This window comes from Hoplias malabaricus, chromosome 3 (assembly GCF_029633855.1).
Source record: "Hoplias malabaricus isolate fHopMal1 chromosome 3, fHopMal1.hap1, whole genome shotgun sequence".
NCBI classification, from domain to species: domain Eukaryota; kingdom Metazoa; phylum Chordata; class Actinopteri; order Characiformes; family Erythrinidae; genus Hoplias; species Hoplias malabaricus.
The window spans coordinates 38,179,708-38,202,702 of NC_089802.1; the positions used below are offsets into that span (position 1 = coordinate 38,179,708).

At 43.3% G+C, this 22,995-nt stretch overlaps 1 protein-coding gene across 1 annotated transcript in view; it reads left to right on the top strand.

Annotated features, from left to right (window-relative positions):
- ptprt (protein tyrosine phosphatase receptor type T) overlaps positions 1-22,995 on the top strand; it is a 268,021-nt gene that overhangs the window by 109,764 nt on the left and 135,262 nt on the right. Inside the window, exon 6 of the mRNA XM_066663982.1 lies at positions 900-1,074. Coding sequence (XP_066520079.1) covers positions 900-1,074 — 175 coding nt within the window. The remainder of the gene's footprint in view (positions 1-899; positions 1,075-22,995) is intronic.

Below are 22,995 nucleotides of genomic sequence, written 5' to 3' on the forward strand. Positions count from 1 at the left end.
CATTCACATAGTTGCTTAGCTGCTTTATTAAATCAATTAATTTATTTAAAATTAATTTGTTCATTCATCGTCTTGCTTATTTAATATAGGGTGGGCTATTTATATGGATACACCTTAATAATATGGGAATGGTTGGTGATATTAACTTCCTGTTTGTGGTACATTAGTATATGGGAGGGGGGAAACTTTTCAAGATGGGTGGTGACCATGGCGGCCATTTTGAAGTCGGCCATTTTGGATGCAACTTTTGTTTTTTCAATGAGAAGAGGGTCATGTGACACATCAAACTTATTGGGAATTTCACAAAAAAACAATGGTGTGCAAAACAGTGCTTTTTCGTAACTTTATTATTTCATGAGTTATTTACAAGTTTCTGGCCACTTATAAAATGTGTTCAAAGTGCTGCCCATTGTGTTGGATTGTCAATGCAACCCTCTTCTCCCACTCATCACACTCTGATAGCAACACCGCAGGAGAAATGCTAGCACAGGCTTCCAGTATCTGTAGTTTCAGGTGCTACACATTAAGGTGTATCCATATAAATGGCCCACCCTATAGATTCATTCATTTACCCAGACACTTTCTTGTTTACTTACTAAGCTTCATTCAGTCCTTCACTGTCTTGTTTATTTAACTACTTCCTTCACTTGTTCATTTAGTCATTTGTTTGTTCATTCATTCACATATTCATTAATTTATTTGGGTCTTTGCTCATGTGTTTAACGACTTTATTCATTCATACAGTCTGTTTTTACTTTAAAAAAAATCATTCATTCGTTCATTTTCTTGCTTCTATGGATTCATTCATTTGTTGAGAGCTGGTTTCTAGGGAGGACAGGAAAAGGGGGCAGATGAAGGGGACAGGGACAGACCCTGTGTTTCTCTCCCTGTGTCAGCAGCAGTGGAACGGGAAGGACACGTCTCTGATGGTCACGCGGTCTGTGAATCAGCGCCGGTTCTCTGCCACCGTCCGTGTGGCTGACACATCTCAGAGAGGAACCAGTCGGTACCGCTGCGTCATCCGCTCTGACGGGGGATCAGGAGTGTCCAACTACGCAGAACTCAGCGTTAAAGGTACTGTACACACTCTTTTACACACACACACACACACACACACACACACACACACACACACACACAGGGTAATTCCGTGTGCTCCGTTGTGAAGTGATGCATGTTAGAGACATTTTGTCCCGTGCTGGTGAATGCAAAACTAGGGATTTTGTTTATGATGGAATTTCAGGTGGTTGCTAGGGCAGTTGCTATAGTATATTGAATGGTTGCTATGGTTTCCCTGGGGTTACTATGGCATTTTAGTTTGTTGCTAGAGTGATACAATAGGTTGCTATTGTACTTGAAGTGGTTGTTACTGTGACTGCTACGACATCAAAGCTAAGTTATTGCTTCTGGCTGCAAAGGTGTTTTAAAATGGATCAAATTTCTTTGAAATATCAACATCTATTTTTTTATATTTTGTGCAATACAAATTTTCTTTTCCTAAATCAATTACAGACAACAAACAAACAAACAACAATAAACAAACCAACAACAATGAAATGTTAAAGGAGCCATCAGTCGTTTCCTCCAGTGTTATCTCTTTATGCAATGGTTGCTACACTGACACCTAGTGGCCAGGATGAGTAACAGAGTCTATATTAGATCTTACTTTAAACTCTACTTCTCTCTCTCTCTCTCTGTCTCTCTCTCTCTCGCTCTCTCTCTCTGTGTGTGTGTTCTCTCTCTCTCTCTCTCTCTCTCTCTCTCTCTCTGTGTGTCTCTCTCTCTGTCTCTCTCTCTCTCTCTCTCTCTCTCTGGGTGAGATCATTTTCTCTGTGTGGTTGTGAGTCCAAAAATGGACAGATGATATTGTTTAAGGGAAAGAGGGAGGCAGAAAGAGAGAAAGCACTCTCTCGCTCCCCGCTAGGTCCACTAGCCGCTTGTTAGTGAGACTCACTGGAGCTCGACTTCCTTCACCTTCAGCCAAATACAAACCTTTAGAGTCGCTGTTTACCTCTGTTACACCGGACCTGTCCATCACACTCGGGCTGGGGGAGGAAGGAAAGAAAGAGTGTAGTGGGGAAAGGAGGAGACGGAAGTGGGGGGGTGCGGGGTGTGAAAGGAGGGAGGAGAGCAAATGAGAGGGAGAGAGAGAAGGAGAATAGTTTTAGATGAAAAATTATTCTCTCTCTTTCTCTGAAGGGTTAGAGTATGGACAGTGTTAGAGAGAGAGAGAGAGAGAGAGAGAGAGAGAGAGAGATGGACAGTGTAAAAGAGAGAGATAGAGAGAGGGGTGAGATATGGATAATTTTAGAAAGAGAGAGAGAGACTTGATTGATTTTAATAGTCTTAACCGATTGTGTTATATCACATTAAATTAAATAAAATCAGAATAAAAACTACACAATAGAAAACAAATCAAAACACACTACACCACTGTGTCTCAGCTGAACTAGTTTGTTATCAGAAACCAGTTTGTTATCATCCACTGAGCACACAGCCTCACCACAACACCACACTGCTTTAAACACATCCAGATCATTCATACACTTCTAATAATTAAAATCAATTAAAATCCCAGATTTAACCAGTCGAGAGAGAATCCCTATGACATCACACTCAGTGCTAACTCATACCTTGTTTCTATGACTGACAGATATCACCAATGTTGTCTGCTCAAGAATAAAGTTAATCAGTTGCCACTTAGACTTCTTTCTCTGAACGTACTTTAAACCAAGGATAAAAGTCTGAAATGTAAAAGCCACATTAAAAGACACAAAAACAGTCTTTAAAACATCAAACAGAGGATGTAGCCTAAAACAATGTGTAAAAGCATGAAACACAGTTTCTCTTTGGGGACTAAAAGGACACTGGGGTAAAATCTCAGGGTTTAAAACAGAAATAAAAGCATTAACTGAGACAATGCCAACTTTTTTAGTAAATGGTGGTTTACAGGAGCTGCTCATAAAATTAGAATATCACGAAAACGTTAAACAAGTGAAACTTGTGTATTATACTCATTCATTACACACAGACTGACATATCTCAAGTGTTTATTTCTTTTAATTTGATGATTATAACTGACAACTAATGAAATCCCCAAATTCAGTTTCTCAGAAAATTGGAATATTGTAAAAAGGTTCAATACTGAAGAGCCATGGTGCCACACTCTAATCAGCTAATTAACTCAAAACACCTGCAAGGGCCTTTAAATGGTCCCTCAGTCTAGTTCTGTAGGCCACACAACCATGGGGAAGACTGCTGACTGACAGTTGTCCAACAGACAACCACTGACACCTTACACAAGCAGGATAAGACACAAAAGGTCATTGCTAAAGAGGCTGTTTACAGAGCTCTGTGTCCAAGCTCATTAATAGAGAGGTGAAGGGAAGGAAAAGATGTGGTAGAAAAAAGTGTACAAGCGATAACCGCACCCTGGAGAGGATTGTGAAACAAAACCCATTCAAAAATGTGGGGGAGATTCACAAAGACTGGACTGCAGCTGGAGTCAGTGCTTCAAGAACCACCACCACACAGACGTATGTAAGACATGGGTTTCAGCGTCGCATTCCTTGTGTCGAGCCACTCTTCAACAAGAGACAGTGTCAGAAGCGTCTCGCCCCTGGGTTAAAGACAAAAAGGACTGGACTGCTGCTGAATGGTCCACAGTTATGTCTCTGATGAAAGTCAATTTTACATTTCCTTTGGAAATCAAGGTCCCAGAGTCTGGAGGAGAAGAGAGGAGAGGCACAGAATCCACGTTGATTGAGGTCCAGTGTAAAGTTTCCACAGTCAGTGATGGTTTGAGGTCCCATGTCATCTGCTGGTGTTGGTCTGCTGTGTTTTCTGAGGTCAAAGGTCAACTCAGCCGTCTACCAGGAAGTTATAGAGCACTTCATGCTTCCTGCTGCTGACCAACTTTATGGACATGCAGATTTCATTTTCCAATAGCACACAGTGCCAAAGCTACCAGTACTTGGTTTAAGGACCATGGTCTCCCTGTTCTTAATTGGCCAGCAAACTTCCCTGACCTTAACCCCATAGAAAATCTATGGCGTATTGTGAAGAGGAAGATGCAGTAATACACCAGACCCAACAATGCAGACCTCTATCAGAGCAACCTGGGCTCTCATATAACACCTGAGCAGTGCCACAGACTGATCCACTCCATGCCGCATTGCTGCAGTAATTCAGGCAAAAGGAGCCCCAAGTAAGTATTGAATGCTGTACATGTTCATACCTGGCAGTCGGCCAGCGTTTCTACAAATACTTTGTTTGTATTGGTCTTAAGTAATATTCTAAGTTTATGACCAGTTCCCTGTGTACAGCACCGTCCACTCTGGCTTTACATCCTCACTCAGCTTAAAAACCTCACGCCACGGTGTGTCAGTCCTGCCGTGCAGCTTTTTCACGCAGGCTCTGAAAAGCAGTTTACCTGAGGCCGTCCCCATGTTCATACCAGACTCCTCCCCACAGTCCAGAAGGTGGCCCACACAGTTCTGTAAATTCAGCGTGAGTATAATTTCAGGGAAGGGGTCATCTTCCACTGGCCTTATCACCCCTGCACTGTATCCTCTGACCCGCTCCCATTCCTCAGGACAGAGGGCTGATCTGCAGGCCTAGAGGAGCTGATCCACAACTCGGAGGGATCTCACCCTGTAACAACAACAGTTTGTTCAGTGCAGGGATGTTTCCACCCGCTAAATCCAAGCGTGAGCCTTAGACCAGAGGTTCCTCTAAAAGATTGACTGTATTTCAGTTTTAAAAAGTTCCAGATCCTAAAAAGTCCATGATAAAAAACAGGTAACTGAGCAGTGTCCAGAGCTGTAGTTTTCATTAAAAACAAACCTCTGTCCAACCCCCTACTGTGTGTAAAATCTTATATGAAAGTAAGTTGAAGTTCTCTGGGACCGGCGAAGAGTCTTTGGACGTACTGGAGATGGAAAGACGTGGTCCAACTAGCCAGGTGAACCAGTCCATGACCGCCTTCCTCCTTCGGCAGATGTAGAAATGGACAGAGAGAGAGAGAGAGAGAGAGAGAGAGAGAGAGAGAGAGAGAGAGAGAGTGAGTGAGTGAGAGACAGTGAGTGAGTGAGTGAGTGAGAGAGAGAGAGAGATGGACGGACAGTGTGTGTGAGAGAGAGAGAGAGAGAAAGAGAGAGAGAGAGAGAGAGAGAGTGTGAGTGAGTGAGTGAGAGAGAGAGAGAGAGTGAGTGAGAGAGAGAGAGAGAGAGAGAAAGATGGACGGACAGTGTGTGTGAGAGAGAGAGAGAGAGAGAGAGAGAGAGAGATAGACAGTGAGAGAGAGAGAAAGAGCGAGAGGGTGAGAGACAGAGAGAGAGAGGGGGGAGAGAGTGTGTGTGTGTGAGAGAGAGAGAGATATGGACAGTGTTAGAGAGAGAGAGATAGACAGTGAGTGAGAGAGAGAGGGTGAGAGAGAGAGAGAGGGGGGGGTGAGAGAGAGAGAGAGAGAGAGAGATATGGACAGTGTTAGGGAGAGAGAGAGAGAGAGAGAGAGAGAGAGGGTGAGATGGAGGGAGAAAGAGAGTGAATGAATGTATGTGGTGATTTACAGTCCGGCCGGACTTCTCCTGGACTCCTCCGTGTCCAGAGTGTCCAGATTATTCCTGAAGTTTTTCCTGGATCTGTCATGACCTCCAGCTCTCTGCAGACTCAGGGGAATGGCGTTCTGCAGCTACCTGAATGTATTAATGATGCCTGTGCTAAATTATTCTCTTTAATTCCCTCCCGCACCGAGGCCTGGGCCCTGACCAGCAGCATGTCAATGAGTCGAGCCCAGTCCAGGCGGCACTCTCGTCTACAGGGGGCGGTCCACGCATTTATGGACACCCCAAATACCCCCTCTGACCTTCACACAGCATGTTACCTCCACAGAGAACCACGCTCGGTGCCAAGGGAGGGCTAGAGGGCTCTAGAGACCTGTGGCCAGGTGTAAGTCGGGGTGTAAAGTTCATCGTAAACTTTGCGTAGAGAGGAGGGAGTTTAAAACCCCAGTGTCTGTAAATGGGTAAAAAACAAAGTGTCTGGGTCCGGTGCTAGGCTTTCTCTCTCTCTGCTCACGGCAGAGAAACGCCATCTGGAGGTTTTTAGACAACGGAGAGACTCCAAATGCTGAAAAGCACAAACCGAGATGAGGATGTTGCTCTATTCCTGCTCCATAGGGGGATTGGACCCGGAAACGGAAAAACGTCACACGTGGCGTCACACTAAACAGGCGGATACAAGCGAGACTCGAGTCAAGAACCAAGTCTTAAACTTTGAGTCAAGTAAACATTTTTAAAGTTTGTATTTATTTATAACAAAAATAACTTGGGTCATTTCAAGGAGCTCAAACAACAAATCATTTGAGATTGTTTCGAAGGTTCTTTTTCAAAGAACATTAACATGGTCCTTTTAACACATTACCAGCCCATTACTGAGTTAAAATAAGTGTTGAAACAGAAAGTGTTAAAATGTGCAAGGCAGTGGGCCTCGAAGGCCAAGGTTGAGAAACACTGGAAGTATTAGTACTCATTACACCCACAGGAATTTTAAATGACATCCCATTCTAAACCCATACACATTCATATGAAGCTGCCTCCCTTTGCAGCTACACTGTATGGAAAAAAGTATAAGGACACCTACAGGAGCTTGTATGATGTTGCATTCTAAACCCATACACATTAATATATGGACCTGGTCTTTGCCGTTCTAACAGCATGTGTGAACTCTGCAGTAGCTCTGCATGTGCTGATCACTTTACTGCACTACTTGAGATGCTGTGGTTCCTAAACACTTTGATGGTTCAGTAAATATCAGTCGGAATGGACGGTGGAATATCTAGGAGGGATGAACAGAGGGAGAGAGCTTCGTACACTAACTTTGCTAGCTTTGTTAGCCAGCTAGCTAGCTAACTGCTATATGTGAATTATACATAGCAGTGACTTACTTTTCATTGGGCAGCATCAAATGTCAAACAAAGTTTGAAGTGGTTGCATCTCCCATCTTTGATCTCCCATCCATATGAGTTGCATGTCGCGGTTCTTTTTTATTTACCACAAAATAATCTTCGTACTTGAACAGGATTATTTTCAGGAGCATGTTGCTTGTCTTCTCTGCACAAATTCAACACTGGCGCCCCCAAAGCTTCCTGTGATTAGCTGCAGAACAAAATGATCCAGTTATCTGAATCAGTTTTACAAATTTCATTCATTCAATCATTCATTATCTGTAACCCTTATCCAATTCAGAGTCGCGGTGGGTCCAGAGCCTACCTGGAATCATTGGGCGCAAGGCGGGAATACACCCTGGAGGGGGCGCCAGTCCTGCACAGGGCAACACAGACACACACACACATTCACTCACACACTCACACCTACGGACACTCTTGAGTCGCCAATACACCTACCAACGTGTGTTTTTTGGACTGTGGGAGGAAACCGGAACACCCGGAGGAAACCCACGCAGAAACGGGGAGAACACACCAACTCCTCACAGACAGTCACCCGGAGCGGGAATCGAACCCACAACCTCCAGGCCCCTGGAGCTGTGTGTGTGTTTTACAAATTTATTATGTTAAAATAGGAATAGGGTTGTCAAATCTTTTTGAGTCTTAAAGCTCAAGTCTGATTCCGATTCCAAGTCAGTAAAGATACAGTCTATGTCAAGTCAGTCTTTAGTGATGATGTCGAGTCAAGTCACAAGTCATCGGTTTTGTGACGCGAGTCCACACTTCTGGAAGGTAAACACAGAGAAAAAGTGCTACAAAACTAAACAGCTCGAGTTACACATGAGTTTCTCACACACACCGCTCCACCTTAAAGATACAGTCGCTTCTTACTCACACACACCGCTCCACCTTAAAAGATACAGTCGTTACTCACACACACCGCTCCACCTTAAAAGATACAGTCGTTACTCACACACACCGCTCCACCTTAAAAGATACAGTCGCTTCTTACTCACACACACCGCTCCACCTTAAAAGATGCAGTCACTTCTTACTCACACACATCGCTCCACCTTAAAAGATACAGTCGCTTCTCACTCACACACACCGCTCCACATTAAAAGATACAGTCACTTCTTACTCACACACACCGCTCCACCTTAAAAGATACAGTCGCTTCTTACTCACACACACCGCTCCACCTTAAAAGATACAGTCAATTCTTACTCACACACACCGCTCCACCTTAAAAGATAAAGTCGCTTCTTACTCACACACACCACTCCTCATTAAAAGATACAGTCGCTTCTTACTCACACACACCACTCCTCATTAAAAGATACAGTCGCTTCTTACTCACACACACACCGCTCCACCTTAAAAGATGCAGCGTTTCTAAACAGAAACAAACCAGAGAGCAGCTTTCCCCACAATTGTACACATTCCCTTTAAGGCCCCACATCATCAGAACACAAATAGAACAGAGCAATGCTTCAAAAAAGATGCAGAGCTTCTGAACGTAAACAAACCAGAGAGAACAGAGTTTCCAAGGTTTGGACACGGAACCAGTTCGAGAACTAGAGTTCCTGTGGTGGAGAAGTGTTAACAGTGAGCCATCAGTTTGTTCATATCTGGGGAGAGACACAAAGAGACAGTTGCTGGTTTGGATGTGAAAAGAGTGTCTGTGCTGTATGTCCTTTGTCTGAATTACGCAGCCCTAAATCTACGCTACATTTTGTTGCAGACCGCAGTATCGCGGTACGTAAGAAACTCAGACAGACAGAATGAATCGCTAATGCCCAGCACTACTTGCAAGAAGCTAACACCCGGCAGGTGCTTCTTCTGAGGACTATAACATTTCTTCCTCTCAGTCCCACAGCCTACAGCTAAATATAACCCTTACACTTAACTCAACACTAATACTAACCCTGAGCACACCCCTGTCCCCGCCCCAACCACACCTCTCACCCATATCCTCAGCCCTTATTTACCTTCAGGGTGTGTGTGTGTGTTCACCTGCACTTTATCCAGTTCATTCCTGTGTGATGAACTCAAGTGGCGAGATAGTTCAAGACTAGTTCAAGGACCTGGTGGACCGGACCTGCTCTGGTTCTGATTGGAGCACAGCAGACTAATGACTTCTTAACACCAGAGACAAATTCACACGGCGAGCAGTGCCATTACAGAGAGAAAAAGAGAATGTGGACACCTACTTTCTCTCTCTTTCTTGCACACTCTCTCTCTCGCTGACACACACACACACACACACACATTTTCTCTCTCTCTCTCTCTCTCACACACACACACACACACACACATTCTCTCTCTTTCTCTCTCGCTTTCTCTCACACACACACATATACACACACACACACACACACACACACAGAGTCGTTATTCTCTGGATGATGTTCTTTAGGGAGACAGAGGAGCAAGGTATAGAGAACCCTTGGGGTTTCCTGTCTGTACAATGTAGGAAGAGAGAGGGAGAGAGAGAGAGCAAGAGGGAGAGAGAGAGAGAGATAGAGAGAGCGAGAGAGAGTGCGAGCTGCATGCTAACTAGCCTTTCTGAAGTCTACAGCCGTCTCCCGACAGAACGACTTCCTAAAATCTCTCAACGACTGGAGAGCTCTCAGCACACAGCCTCACTGCTAAGAAATTGCTGTGAGGATCTGATGGAGTTCAGCCTCATAATCATCAGTGAGGGTCAGAGAAATAACAAACGCTTAGAGAAATAAGAGCACTGAGTAAAAACGGAGAAGAAAGAGAACAGAGTGAAAACAGCTAAAAACCAGAGCTTCTGCTCCTCGCTCCTCACTGCTGTGCGCTCGGGGTCGGGGTGAACAGCGAGCGGCTCATTATCATTTAAAGGAACAGGTGCTGAAAGTGGGCGTTCTGAACAGGGCTGTTTACACAGGGGGAGAACACTGCTGTGGGGCTCGTGGGGTTTCATTAAGAAACAGAACTGTGGGGGAGAAAAGATGCAGCGCCTTTAAACCGTTCTGTTTCCTCTAGTACGACCCACTTCAAAAATGTTCTCCTTCTCAGAAATGGAACTATGTTAATGTGGATAAACGACACAATAAAGTATAGACAGTCTCTCCCTCTTTCTTTCTCTCTCTCTCTCTCTCTCTCTCTCTCTCTCGGAGTGGAAGACATGCTCCTGTCAGACTGAATATTGCTCTAATGCAGATTAGCATATATTAAATATGAAGGACTGGAGAGGTTTGACACTAAAGAGAAGGAATTAGCGATAACGAGGGATGAGAGACAGACAGAGAGAGAGAGAGAGAGAGAGAGAGAGAGAGAGAGAAATTGTGATGGGAATATGATGAAAAATGTTGAGAATAAGGAGAGGCTGGAGAACTGAAATGAAAAAAGAAAGGAGGTGAAAGATGAGTGGACCTGCTCATCCAACTTTAATTCAGAGTGCCCTCCTCTTCAACACCACCCTTAAAGGAACACTATGCAATATTTTTACCTTAAAATGACAACTTCAAAGTCATTGTGATGCTTCACTGAACTGTAATTTGGAGAATATGGCCTGTGTCATTGCAAATCTGGGATCTGCACTGCAGAAACTGCACTATGTAACCTTTGGAAGAGGGTAGGAAGTGACGTCATCTCCCTCCTCCACCACATTGATTTCAGGACAGTGCTGTAACAATGAACTACACCAGGGGGAACCCATGGAGTCAGAAACCCAAATCTTGCCTAGTGTTGCTTTAAATACCACAGCCATAAACACCACCCATTAACACTACCCTTAAGCAACACCCATAAACCCCGCCCATAAGTACCACCCATAAACACCCCATAATTACCACCCATAAACACTTCCTTTATACAGCACCCGTAAACACTACTCTTAAGCACCAGCTTTAAACACCGCCCTTAAACACACCCTTTATACAACATCTATAAACCCAGTCCATAAACTCAAAACACACTACCGAGAACCCCCTCTAAGAGACACCACCCATAAACAATAAATAAATGATTACATAAATAAACAGTCATAATCTGTAGAGGTTTATTACAGATCACTAATGAACTGCACTTATAGAATGGTTTTGTAAAGCAGTGTCTGACTGGATGTGGTGTTGTTAACGTCTCTGCTCTAGACTATGGCTGTACCCCAGGAGCACAGCGCCCCCTACTGTGTGACGGTGTAGGTCAGGGCTTTATTTCCTTCTCCCCCGACGCTTCCTTCCTTTGTTTGCTTGGATGCTTTCGTGGTTTTGAACACCTGAGGTTCGTCCAGAAATGAAACGCTTATAATCTCACCTCCCCCACCAACCCCCTCCCGACCCCATATCCCCAAGAACATTCTGGATAAAGCCAGATGGTGCTGAGCAAACATCAAGTTCGTCGATGTGTAAACACAACTGTATCTCCCGAGCACAGTGGCTCTGTTAGCACTTGGACTGGACTCACCGAGGCCACCCATCCATACTGGAGGACTTATACTGCCGTCCAGGCATTGGTACACACCCTTTCCCTTATAACAAGAGAGCAGCAACAGTTTGTTTTTTTTCATTCAGTGTTGTTCTTTAGTGATTATGCACAAAGTGGGCTCTGGAGCAGCCACTCACGATGCTCAATACCAAGTGTCCTACAGAAGGGTATGAAACCAACAGAATTAAGGTTTGGAGCAGTTCTCTGGAACAGCGGACTAGTACATTTGGGATAAGTTGGAGTTGCGTGTGTGATCCACAACTAATCATCAGCAACGACACCTGAGCTCACTCACACTGATACCATCAAATACCCACAGCAATGTTCCAAGAACAACTGAAAAAGCTTGTTCACAAGTTCAGACTCTGCTCCTGGGACTCTTGCAGGTGGAGGGTGCACTAGTTTGTCTCCTGTGACTTATCACTGTGCTTGTGCTTGAAGAGTTGAAGAGAGGATATAATATTCCATTGTAAACATTCACACTGACTGTTTAAATGTTTAAATTGAGATACCAACACAACATTGTGGCTCAGGATGGTGCGAGGTCTGTGGGTGGAGTCTCTCTGAAAAGGGTTTCTGAAGCAGATCTCCATATTTATAACCCAAAACTGACCCTGGATCAGCTTCAGAGGGAGTTGCCTGGCTAGCACACTAGTGAATGAGACTCAATCTCAGGGATGTGTGTCCCAGCCCCACGTTGGGCGCCAGTGTTTAGGCATCGCAACCACAGTTAAGTTCACCCAATTAAAAACAATATACTTATTTACTATATGTTTTACAGACAGGTTTCAGAAATATTGAGACTTTCCAAACAAGCATTAATTCTGAGTCGCCCTGCGTCCAGGCACGACTGACCATATTTTATACCCTTTTCTTGGGCAAGTAGGTTTCAACACCTCCAAGTTTTCTCCTTGTCCTTTTTTAATTAAGTCAATGTTTTAGACATTTAGCTCCATCGGCTTTCATGGATGTGTAACATGAGTGACGCGTTTTGATAATAAATAAATTCATGTTAAATATTTCCAGAAAACTAAGGCCCCATTCAGTTGCAACTTAAATATTAATATTTTTTTTAAATAATTTTTTTGATCTGCATTTCCTAAAAAGGTCCACACCAACAGCATTTTTGAAATTATCCACGAACATGAAAATGAAAAACAACTCAGATGCTGAAACAAGCACAAAACTCCTCACCATTTCCTCAGCACTCCTCAGAATAACGATGACTTTCTCAAAGTTGTTCCACCAGCTGCTAGTCCGGCAAGTCCGGGTCCAAAATTACTCTTCCTGTTAAGGTCAGGTGGATTCAAAAGAACTGACCACAGTACAATCTGGCGCCTTGTCTGCACAGTGCACGGTAGTAAAGCTGCATTCAGCTGCAGGCATGATCTATCCACAGACTGCAGAGAGAGTAGCAGTAGTACTAGAGTGCCTCAGTATTTTTTGGGCACATTCTGAATGCGCTCTGTTCATTGAAACAGAGACAGACCTGCACAGCTCAGCCTTAAACAGAGTTCTCACAAATCTCAAATACTTTCAGTGTGATCTAAAATGCTGTGTTTGTGTTTAGACGGGAGGGAAACACACAGACAAAATACTCCCTGGATGAGGCATTGATGAGGTGCAGCAGTAAGGACCTCGTCTTTGTGAATGTACCGGTCACTGCGTCCTGTTTTTGTCGCTCTCTCAGCTACACTGGCTCTGACACTATGGACTAAAGCCCATACTTGGCACTGGTTTGATCCCGTCTCTGAGCCAGTGTCCTGCTGAGACTGGACCTCGTGAGACTCTGTAAATCTGAGCAGGTCCAGATTGTCTGGGTTTCTGGATCTGGGCCATGTCCAGGTTCAAGGAAAGTCCAGGACGACCTGCGCAAAAACACTCACAATTTACACCACATACTCAGCTACACCCTGCTGCGAAGTGGACCACCTCCTGTATGCTCCTCCTCCTCCATCCGTGGTTCTGCATACTTTATTATCAGGACCCCCACAGAGCAGGTGTGATATGGTGGTGGATCATTCTCAGCGCTGCAGTGACACTGACGTGGTGGTGGTGTGTTAGTGTGTGTTGTGCTGGTGTAGAGTGGATCAGACACAGCAGTGCTGCTGGAGTTTTTAAACCCTGTGTCCACTCTCTGTCCACTCTGTGAGACACTCCTCCCTCGTTGGTCCACCTTGTACATGTAAAGTCAGAGACAGTAGCTCATCTGGGCATTGTCCAGGTGGAGGTGACTCCTTGATGTTTGAGAGAATGTAAACTGCTTTGTGGGTCTAGAAAAACACAGGAGAATTGGAGACTTCATTCATTCATACATTAATTATAAAAAATAATTCATTCAAATATAGTTTACCTGCCGAGATAGAGGTAATGCGGTGTTACACTAAGGATACCTGTACACCCTTTGGCTAAAGGCCGGGAGTGACACCCCTGTCTCTGAGGAATGGTCCATCACCACGGCAACCTCTCATCCTCTTCATCCCAGGGCCTCAGAGACTCGGAGACGAGAGAGAGAGAGAGAGAGAGAGAGAGAGAGAGATGGATAATAACCTGCTGCTTCTCCCTTGACCCCTATCTTCCCTCTCTCTCTCTCATGTTCTCTCTCTCTGTCTCTCTCTCCGCTCACTTCATCTGCCATGTTCCTGTCAGATAGCTCTCTCTCTCTCTCTCTCTCTCTCTCTCTCTCTCTCTCTCTCTCTCTCATACTGCCTCTTTCTCCGGATGGTGGTGTTATAAGGAGTGTTGGATGGGGCAGTTGTATTTTTTGGCGGGTGCTCACGAGGAAAGCTTTAATCAGAAGAGTACAACACTGCCACACACACACACACACACACACACACACAGAGAGAGAGAGAGCGAGAGAGAGAGAGAGAGAGCGATTTAGAAAGAAGGAGAAGAAGACAAGTGAATGGAGAGACTTCAAATAAAGCCCCTCTGTGTGTGATGAGGTAGAGACTCAGGTTTGGACAAACAAGGCAAAGCCCAGGAGACCGAGGCTGAGACAGGGAAAAGAGATGGGCGAGAGACATGTAGGTAGAGCTTCCATTTTCTCTGTCTCTCTCTCTCTCTCTCTCTCTCTCTCTCTCTCTCTCTCTCTCTCTCTCTCTCGTGAGTGAATGTTCAAAGGCAGCGTGCTGAGGACACCTGCACATGGAAATCCGCTGCTGTTCAGGACACTCGCAGAAAAAGGATCCAAAGCAGACTTATTTATTTCAGTACACACACACACACACACACACACACAGAAGATGTTTTGAAGTGGAGGGCTTTTTTTTTGGGTGGAGGGCTGCTGCTCTGGGAAAGAAAGTAAAAAAAATGATATATTTCTAGCTTTCTCTCTCTCTCTCTCTCTCTCTCTCTCTCTCTCTCTCTCTCACACACACACACAAAAACACACACAGATAAATAAAGTGGCAGCAGTGTTTGAAGTGCTAACTCTGTAGCTGCCGCTTATCTCAGCCGTAGTATTAACGCTTGCTAATCCATCTCCTCTCTCCCACAATCCTTGGCTAAGACCCCTCTCCTCCGCAGGGATGGAGGAATGAGGCACGACGGCCCCTTGCGCACACACACACACACACACACACACACACACACTATGGGTCACATGACAGGGCTGTGTTGATGTTTCCAGGTGAAGTCTCTCTCCTGCACAGGACTGAGTTCATTGTAAATATCACCTGATATTTAAACCCCACCGCTGCCTTAAATCGTTCTTTATTTTACACTGGATTTCATTTTCATGTTTTATTTTGTTTATTGTACTGTTTATTTATGTTTCATTGAGCTTTAAAGTGTCTGTGTGTCTGTCTGTGTGTCTGTCTGTCTGTCTGTCTGTGTGTCTCTCTGTCTGTGTGTCTGTCTGTCTGTGTGTGTCTGTCTGTCTGTGTGTGTGTGTCTGTCTGTCTGTGTGTCTGTCTGTCTGTCTGTGTGTCTGTCTGTCTGTGTGTGTGTCTGTCTGTGTATGTGTCTGTCTGTGTGTCTGTCTGTCTGTGTGTGTGTCTGTCTGTGTATGTGTCTGTCTGTGTGTGTGTGTCTGTCTGTCTGTGCGTCCGTGTGTCTGTGCATCCGTCTGTCTGTGTGTCTGTCGGTGTGTCTGTCTGTGTGTGTGTGTGTGTGTGTGTCTGTCTGTCTGTCTGTCTGTGTGTGTGTCTGTCTGTCTCTCTGTGTGTCTGTCTGTGTGTCTGTGCATCTGTCTGTGTGTCTGTCTGGTTGAGGTTATTGTAGAGGCAGGTTGGGGTAATTGTTGTTTCCGAGCCGCTGATTCCCGTGTGCCGGAGCGGTGACCCGCGGCTTGGATCAGATACAGAGGACGATTCTGCAGCTTCTCTCTATTTTTCCACAAATCCAGCCTCACCTTAAATCCTCCCCGCGGAGGACAGGTGATAAAGACTGAAATTACAGAGCCGGACACACACACACACACCTGCTGCAGCCCCCCACGCTCTGCTGTGTCCTGCGTGTACAGTGTGTGTGTGTTTGTGTGTGTGTGGGGAACAGGGAGCTGACTCCATTTAGCAGAAAAACTGAGATAAGAGGAAGAAGAGTGGGATGGTGGAGTGTGAAGAGAGGAGAGAGAGAGAATGGACAGAGAGAGTGAGGGAAGGGATAGAAAGAGGGAGGGGGAGCGAGAGAATGTGTTTTCTGGGTTTTATTCATAGTCCTGAGAGACCCCCGAGAACGAGTCCTCAGACAGTCCCCCCCACACTGAGTAACGTCAGGACAAAGACACCAACACAAACACTTCAGAATGACGTGATGTTACAGAAAGTTTACTCCCTCTCCCCTCATTTAAGGGCAAGTCTGAATGGAGTTTTGAGTCATTTAAGGGTGAGTCTGGATGGAGTTTTGAGTCATTTAAGGGCGAGTCTAAACTGAGTTTTGAGTCATTTAAGGGCGAGTCTAAACTGAGTTTTGAGTCATTTAAGGGCGAGTCTGAATAGAGTTTTGAATCATTTAATTGCAAGTATGGATGGAGTTTTGAGTGTATTAAGGGCCAGTCTGAACAGAGTTTTGAGTCATTTAAGGACGAATCTAAACATAGTTTTGAGTAATTTAAGGGCGAGTCTGAACAGAGTTTTGAGTCATTTAAGGGCAAGTCTGAATGGAGTTTTGAATCATTTAAGGGCGAGTCTAAACAGAGTTTTGAATCATTTAAGGGCGAGTCTAAACAGAGTTTTGAGTCATTTAAGGGCGAGTCTAAACAGAGTTTTGAGTCATTTAAGGGCAAGTCTGAATGGAGTTTTGAATCATTTAAGGGGGAGTTTGGATGGAGTTTTGAGTCATTTAAGGGCGAGTCTAAACAGAGTTTTGAGTCATTTAATTGCAAGTATGGATGGAGTTTTGAGTGTATTAAGGGCCAGTCTGAACAGAGTTTTGAGTCATTTAAGGACGAATCTAAACATAGTTTTGAGTAATTTAAGGGCGAGTCTGAACAGAGTTTTGAGTCATTTAAGGGCAAGTCTGAATGGAGTTTTGAATCATTTAAGGGCGAGTCTAAACAGAGTTTTGAATCATTTCAGGGCGAGTCTAAACAGAGTTTTGAGTCATTTAAGGGCGAGTCTAAACAGAGTTTTGAGTCATTTAAGGGCGAATCTAAACAGAGTTTTCACTCATTTAAGGGCGAGTCTGAACAGAGTTTTGAGTCATTTAAGGGCGAGTCTGAATAGAGTTTTAAATCATTTAAGGGCGAATTTGGATGGAGTTTTGAGTCATTTAAGGGCGAGTCTGAACAGAGTTTTGAGTCATTTAAGGGCAAGTCTGAACAGAGTTTTGAGTCATTTAAGGGTGAGTCTGAATAGAGTTTTAAATCATTTAAGGGCGAATTTGGATGGAGTTTTGAGTCATTTAAGGGCGAGTCTGAACAGAGTTTTGAGTCATTTAAGGGCGAGTCTGAACAGAGTTTTGAGTCATTAAAGGGCGAATATAAGCAGAGTTTTGAGTCATTAAAGGGCGAATCTAAACAGAGTTTTGAGTCATTTAAGGGCGAGTCTGAACAGAGTTTTGAATCATTTAAGGGCGAGTCTAAACAGAGTTTTGAGTCATTTAAGGGCGAGTCTAAACAGTTTTGAGTCATTTAAGGGCGAATCTAAACAGAGTTTTCACTCATTTAAGGGCGAGTCTAAACTGAGTTTTGTGTCATTTAAGGGTGAGTCTGAATAGAGTTTTAAATCATTTAAGGGCGAATTTGGATGGAGTTTTGAGTCATTTAAGGGCGAGTCTGAACAGAGTTTTGAGTCATTTAAGGGCGAGTCTGAATAGAGTTTTGAATCATTTAAGGGGGAGTTTGGACGGAGTTTTGAGTCATTTAAGGGCGAGTCTAAACAGAGTTTTGAGTCATTTAAGGGCAAGTCTGAATGGAGTTTTGAATCATTTAAGGGTGAGTCTGGATGGAGTTTTGAGTCATTTAAGGGCGAGTCTAAATTGAGTTTTGAGTCATTTAAGGGTGAGTCTGAATAGAGTTTTAAATCATTTAAGGGCGAATTTGGATGGAGTTTTGAGTCATTTAAGGGCGAGTCTGAACAGAGTTTTGAATCATTTAATTGCAAGTATGGATGGAGTTTTGAGTGTATTAAGGGCCAGTCTGAACAGAGTTTTGAGTCATTTAAGGACGAATCTAAACATAGTTTTGAGTAATTTAAGGGTGAGTCTGAATAGAGTTTTGAATCATTCAAGGGGGAGTTTGGACGGAGTTTTGAGTCATTTAAGGGCGAGTCTAAACAGAGTTTTGAGTCATTTAAGGGCAAGTCTGAATGGAGTTTTGAATCATTTAAGGGTGAGTCTGGATGGAGTTTTGAGTCATTTAAGGGCGAGTCTAAATTGAGTTTTGAGTCATTTAAGGGTGAGTCTGAATAGAGTTTTAAATCATTTAAGGGCGAATTTGGATGGAGTTTTGAGTCATTTAAGGGCGAGTCTGAACAGAGTTTTGAGTCATTAAAGGGCGAATCTAAACAGAGTTTTGAGTCATTAAAGGGCGAATCTAAACAGAGTTTTGAATCATTTAAGGGGGAGTCTAAACAGAGTTTTGAGTCATTTAAGGGCGAGTCTAAACAGAGCTTTGAGTTATTTAAGGGCGAATCTAAACAGAGTTTTCACTCATTTAAGGGCGAGTCTAAACTGAGTTTTGTGTCATTTAAGGGTGAGTCTGAATAGAGTTTTAAATCATTTAAGGGCGAATTTGGATGGAGTTTTGAGTCATTTAAGGGCGAGTCTGCACAGAGTTTTGAGTCATTTAAGGGCAAGTCTGAACAGAGTTTTGAGTCATTAAAGGGCGAATCTAAACAGAGTTTTGAGTCATTTAAGGGCGAGTCTGAACAGAGTTTTGAGTCATTTAAGGGCGAGTCTAAACAGAGTTTTGAGTCATTTAAGGGCGAGTCTAAACAGAGTTTTGAGTTATTTAAGGGCGAATCTAAACAGAGTTTTCACTCATTTAAGGGCGAGTCTAAACTGAGTTTTGTGTCATTTAAGGGTGAGTCTGAATAGAGTTTTAAATCATTTAAGGGCGAATTTGGATGGAGTTTTGAGTCATTTAAGGGCGAGTCTGAACAGAGTTTTGAATCATTTAAGGGCGAGTCTAAACAGAGTTTTGAGTCATTTAAGGGCGAGTCTAAACAGAGTTTTGAGTCATTTAAGGGCGAATCTAAACAGAGTTTTCACTCATTTAAGGGCGAGTCTAAACTGAGTTTTGTGTCATTTAAGGGTGAGTCTGAATAGAGTTTTAAATCATTTAAGGGCGAATTTGGATGGAGTTTTGAGTCATTTAAGGGCGAGTCTGAACAGAGTTTTGAGTCATTTAAGGGCGAGTCTGAACAGAGTTTTGAGTCATTAAAGGGCGAATCTAAACAGAGTTTTGAGTCATTTAAGGGCGAGTCTGAACAGAGTTTTGAATCATTTAAGGGCGAGTCTGAACAGAGTTTTGAGTCATTTAAGGGCGAGTCTGAACAGAGTTTTGAGTCATTAAAGGGCGAATCTAAACAGAGTTTTGAGTCATTTAAGGGCGAGTCTGAACAGAGTTTTGAGTCATTAAAGGGCGAATCTAAACAGAGTTTTGAGTCATTAAAGGGCGAGTCTGAACAGAGTTTTGAGTCATTAAAGGGCGAATCTAAACAGAGTTTTGAGTCATTTAAGGGCGAGTCTAAACTGAGTTTTGTGTCATTTAAGGGCAAGTCTGAATGGAGATTTGAGTCATTTAAGGGTGAGTCTAAACTGAGTTTTGAGTCATTTAAGGGCGAGTCTGAACTGAGTTTTGAGTCATTTAAGTGTGAGTCTGAACTGAGTTTTGACTCATTTAATAGGTGAGTCTAAACAGAGTTTTGAGTCATTTAAGGGCGAGTCTGAACAGAGTTTTGAGTCATTTAAGGGCGAGTCTGAACAGAGTTTTGAGTCATTAAAGGGCGAATCTAAACAGAGTTTTGAGTCATTTAAGGGCGAGTCTGAACAGAGTTTTGAATCATTTAAGGGCGAGTCTAAACAGAGTTTTGAGTCATTTAAGGGCGAGTCTAAACAGAGTTTTGAGTCATTTAAGGGCGAATCTAAACAGAGTTTTCACTCATTTAAGGGCGAGTCTAAACTGAGTTTTGTGTCATTTAAGGGTGAGTCTGAATAGAGTTTTAAATCATTTAAGGGCGAATTTGGATGGAGTTTTGAGTCATTTAAGGGCGAGTCTGAACAGAGTTTTGAGTCATTTAAGGGCGAGTCTGAACAGAGTTTTGAGTCATTAAAGGGCGAATCTAAACAGAGTTTTGAGTCATTTAAGGGCGAGTCTGAACAGAGTTTTGAATCATTTAAGGGCGAGTCTAAACAGAGTTTTGAGTCATTTAAGGGCGAGTCTGAACAGAGTTTTGAGTCATTAAAGGGCGAATCTAAACAGAGTTTTGAGTCATTTAAGGGCGAGTCTGAACAGAGTTTTGAGTCATTAAAGGGCGAATCTAAACAGAGTCTTGAGTCATTAAAGGGCGAGTCTGAACAGAGTTTTGAGTCATTAAAGGGCGAATCTAAACAGAGTTTTGAGTCATTTAAGGGCGAGTCTAAACTGAGTTTTGTGTCATTTAAGGGCAAGTCTGAATGGAGATTTGAGTCATTTAAGGGTGAGTCTAAACTGAGTTTTGAGTCATTTAAGGGCGAGTCTGAACTGAGTTTTGAGTCATTTAAGTGTGAGTCTGAACTGAGTTTTGACTCATTTAATAGGTGAGTCTAAACAGAGTTTTGAGTCATTTAAGGGCGAGTCTGAACAGAGTTTTGAGTCATTTAAGGGCGAGTCTGAACAGAGTTTTGAGTCATTAAAGGGCGAATCTAAACAGAGTTTTGAGTCATTTAAGGGCGAGTCTGAACAGAGTTTTGAATCATTTAAGGGCGAGTCTAAACAGAGTTTTGAGTCATTTAAGGGCGAGTCTAAACAGAGTTTTGAGTCATTTAAGGGCGAATCTAAACAGAGTTTCACTCATTTAAGGGCGAGTCTAAACTGAGTTTTGAGTCATTTAAGGGCGAGTCTGAACTGAGTTTTGAGTCATTTAAGTGTGAGTCTGAACTGAGTTTTGACTCATTTAATAGGTGAGTCTAAACAGAGTTTTGAGTCATTTAAGGGCAAGTCTGAATGGAGTTTTGAGTCATTTAAGGGTGATTCTGAACTGAGTTTTTCAGTCATTTAAGGGCGAGTCTAAACTGGGTTTTTGAGTCATTTAAGGGCAAGTCTGAACAGAGATTTGAGTCATTTAAGGGTGAGTCTAAACTGAGTTTTGAGTCATTTAAGGGCGAGTCTGAACTGAGTTTTGAGTCATTTAAGGGCGAGTCTAAACAGAGTTTTGAGTTATTTAAGGGCAAATCTAAACAGAGTTTTCACTCATTTAAGGGCGAGTCTAAACTGAGTTTTGAGTCATTTAAGGGTGAGTCTGAATAGAGTTTTAAATCATTTAAGGGCGAATTTGGATGGAGTTTTGAGTCATTTAAGGACGAGTCTGAACAGAGTTTTGAGTCATTTAAGGGCGAGTCTGAACAGAGTTTTGAGTCATTAAAGGGCGAATCTAAACAGAGTTTTGAGTCATTAAAGGGCGAATCTAAACAGAGTTTTGAGTCATTTAAGGGCGAGTCTGAACAGAGTTTTGAATCATTTAAGGGCGAGTCTAAACAGAGTTTTGAGTCATTTAAGGGCGAGTCTAAACAGAGTTTTGAGTCATTTAAGGGCGAATCTAAACAGAGTTTTCACTCATTTAAGGGCGAGTCTAAACTGAGTTTTGAGTCATTTAAGGGCAAGTCTGAATGGAGTTTTGAGTCATTTAAGGGTGATTCTGAACTGAGTTTTTCAGTCATTTAAGGGCGAGTCTAAACTGGGTTTTTGAGTCATTTAAGGGCAAGTCTGAACAGAGATTTGAGTCATTTAAGGGTGAGTCTAAACTGAGTTTTGAGTCATTTAAGGGCGAGTCTGAACTAAGTTTTGAGTCATTAAAGGGCAAGTCTGAACTGAGGTTTAAGTCATTTAAGGGTGAGTCTAAACTGAGTTTTGAGTCATTTAAGGGCGAGTCTGAACTAAGTTTTGAGTCATTAAAGGGCAAGTCTGAACTGAGGTTTGAGTCATTTAATGGGGGAGTCTAAACTGAGTTTTGAGTCATTTAAGGGCAAGTCTGATTTGAGTTTGTAGTAACTGTTCCTGACTGTTCCACACCAACTGAAACACTACAGTATTTTGTTTTCTCTCGTTTGTGTTCATGTAGCTCCGCTCCCAGAGCCAGGTCCATTGTGAGTGTGTACCTCTGTGACCAAGATGTCGGGAAATTCCATTGTTGTTGGCTGCACTGACGAAGCAAAGATTAAAGGACAGATTTAAGTGGCTCATTTTTACCTCTGCAGTGTATGGCCCTAGGAATTCAGACCCCCGTAGCTTGTGCTGTTTGGCCCCTGAGGCCCCTAAAAGTCCCCGTCCATTTCTACGGACTTATTTTTTGGAGTTATATTCTTCTATTCCTTTCTCAAACAGAAACACAAACGCTAGAATCACATGAGCCACAGCACACCCTGGAAGCCACTTATGTCCGCAGGGAATGGGCTTTTTTCCTGGAGTGAAAGGACCCCATGGTGAATGGGAAATGCTCCTTTCATTGTGCTGGGGACCAGGTGTGTGTATGTGTGTGTGTGTGTGTGTGTGTGTGTGTGCGTGTGTGTGTGTGTGTGTGTGTGTGTGGAGACTCCCTGTGACTCAGTATCTTCTTGAAAGCTGTTTGTGAGTGAATTTACTGACAAAAGACACAGAGAGAGATGTTGGATGGGGATTTGTGCTGAAATCGTGAGCAGTGTTTACGCAATGCCAGTCAAGTCCTGAGTCACTGGGATACAACTCTAAGTCAAGTCTTAAAGTCTACAATTGTGGGAAATGGAGAGCAGCAACATCCTGAGGAAACATCCTCAGAATTTTATATATTATTTAATTAATTCTTGAATGTCAATTTTAAGTCAGTGAGATACATAGAGCCCTGAGTCATTCGGATTTGAGTCTGAGACAAGTCAGGTGTCATTTAGGTGTGAATATTTGTTGAGGTGTGTCTCTGAGATGTGAGGACAGAGCAGGACAGAGCAGGACAGTTTGGGACAGTGTAGGACAG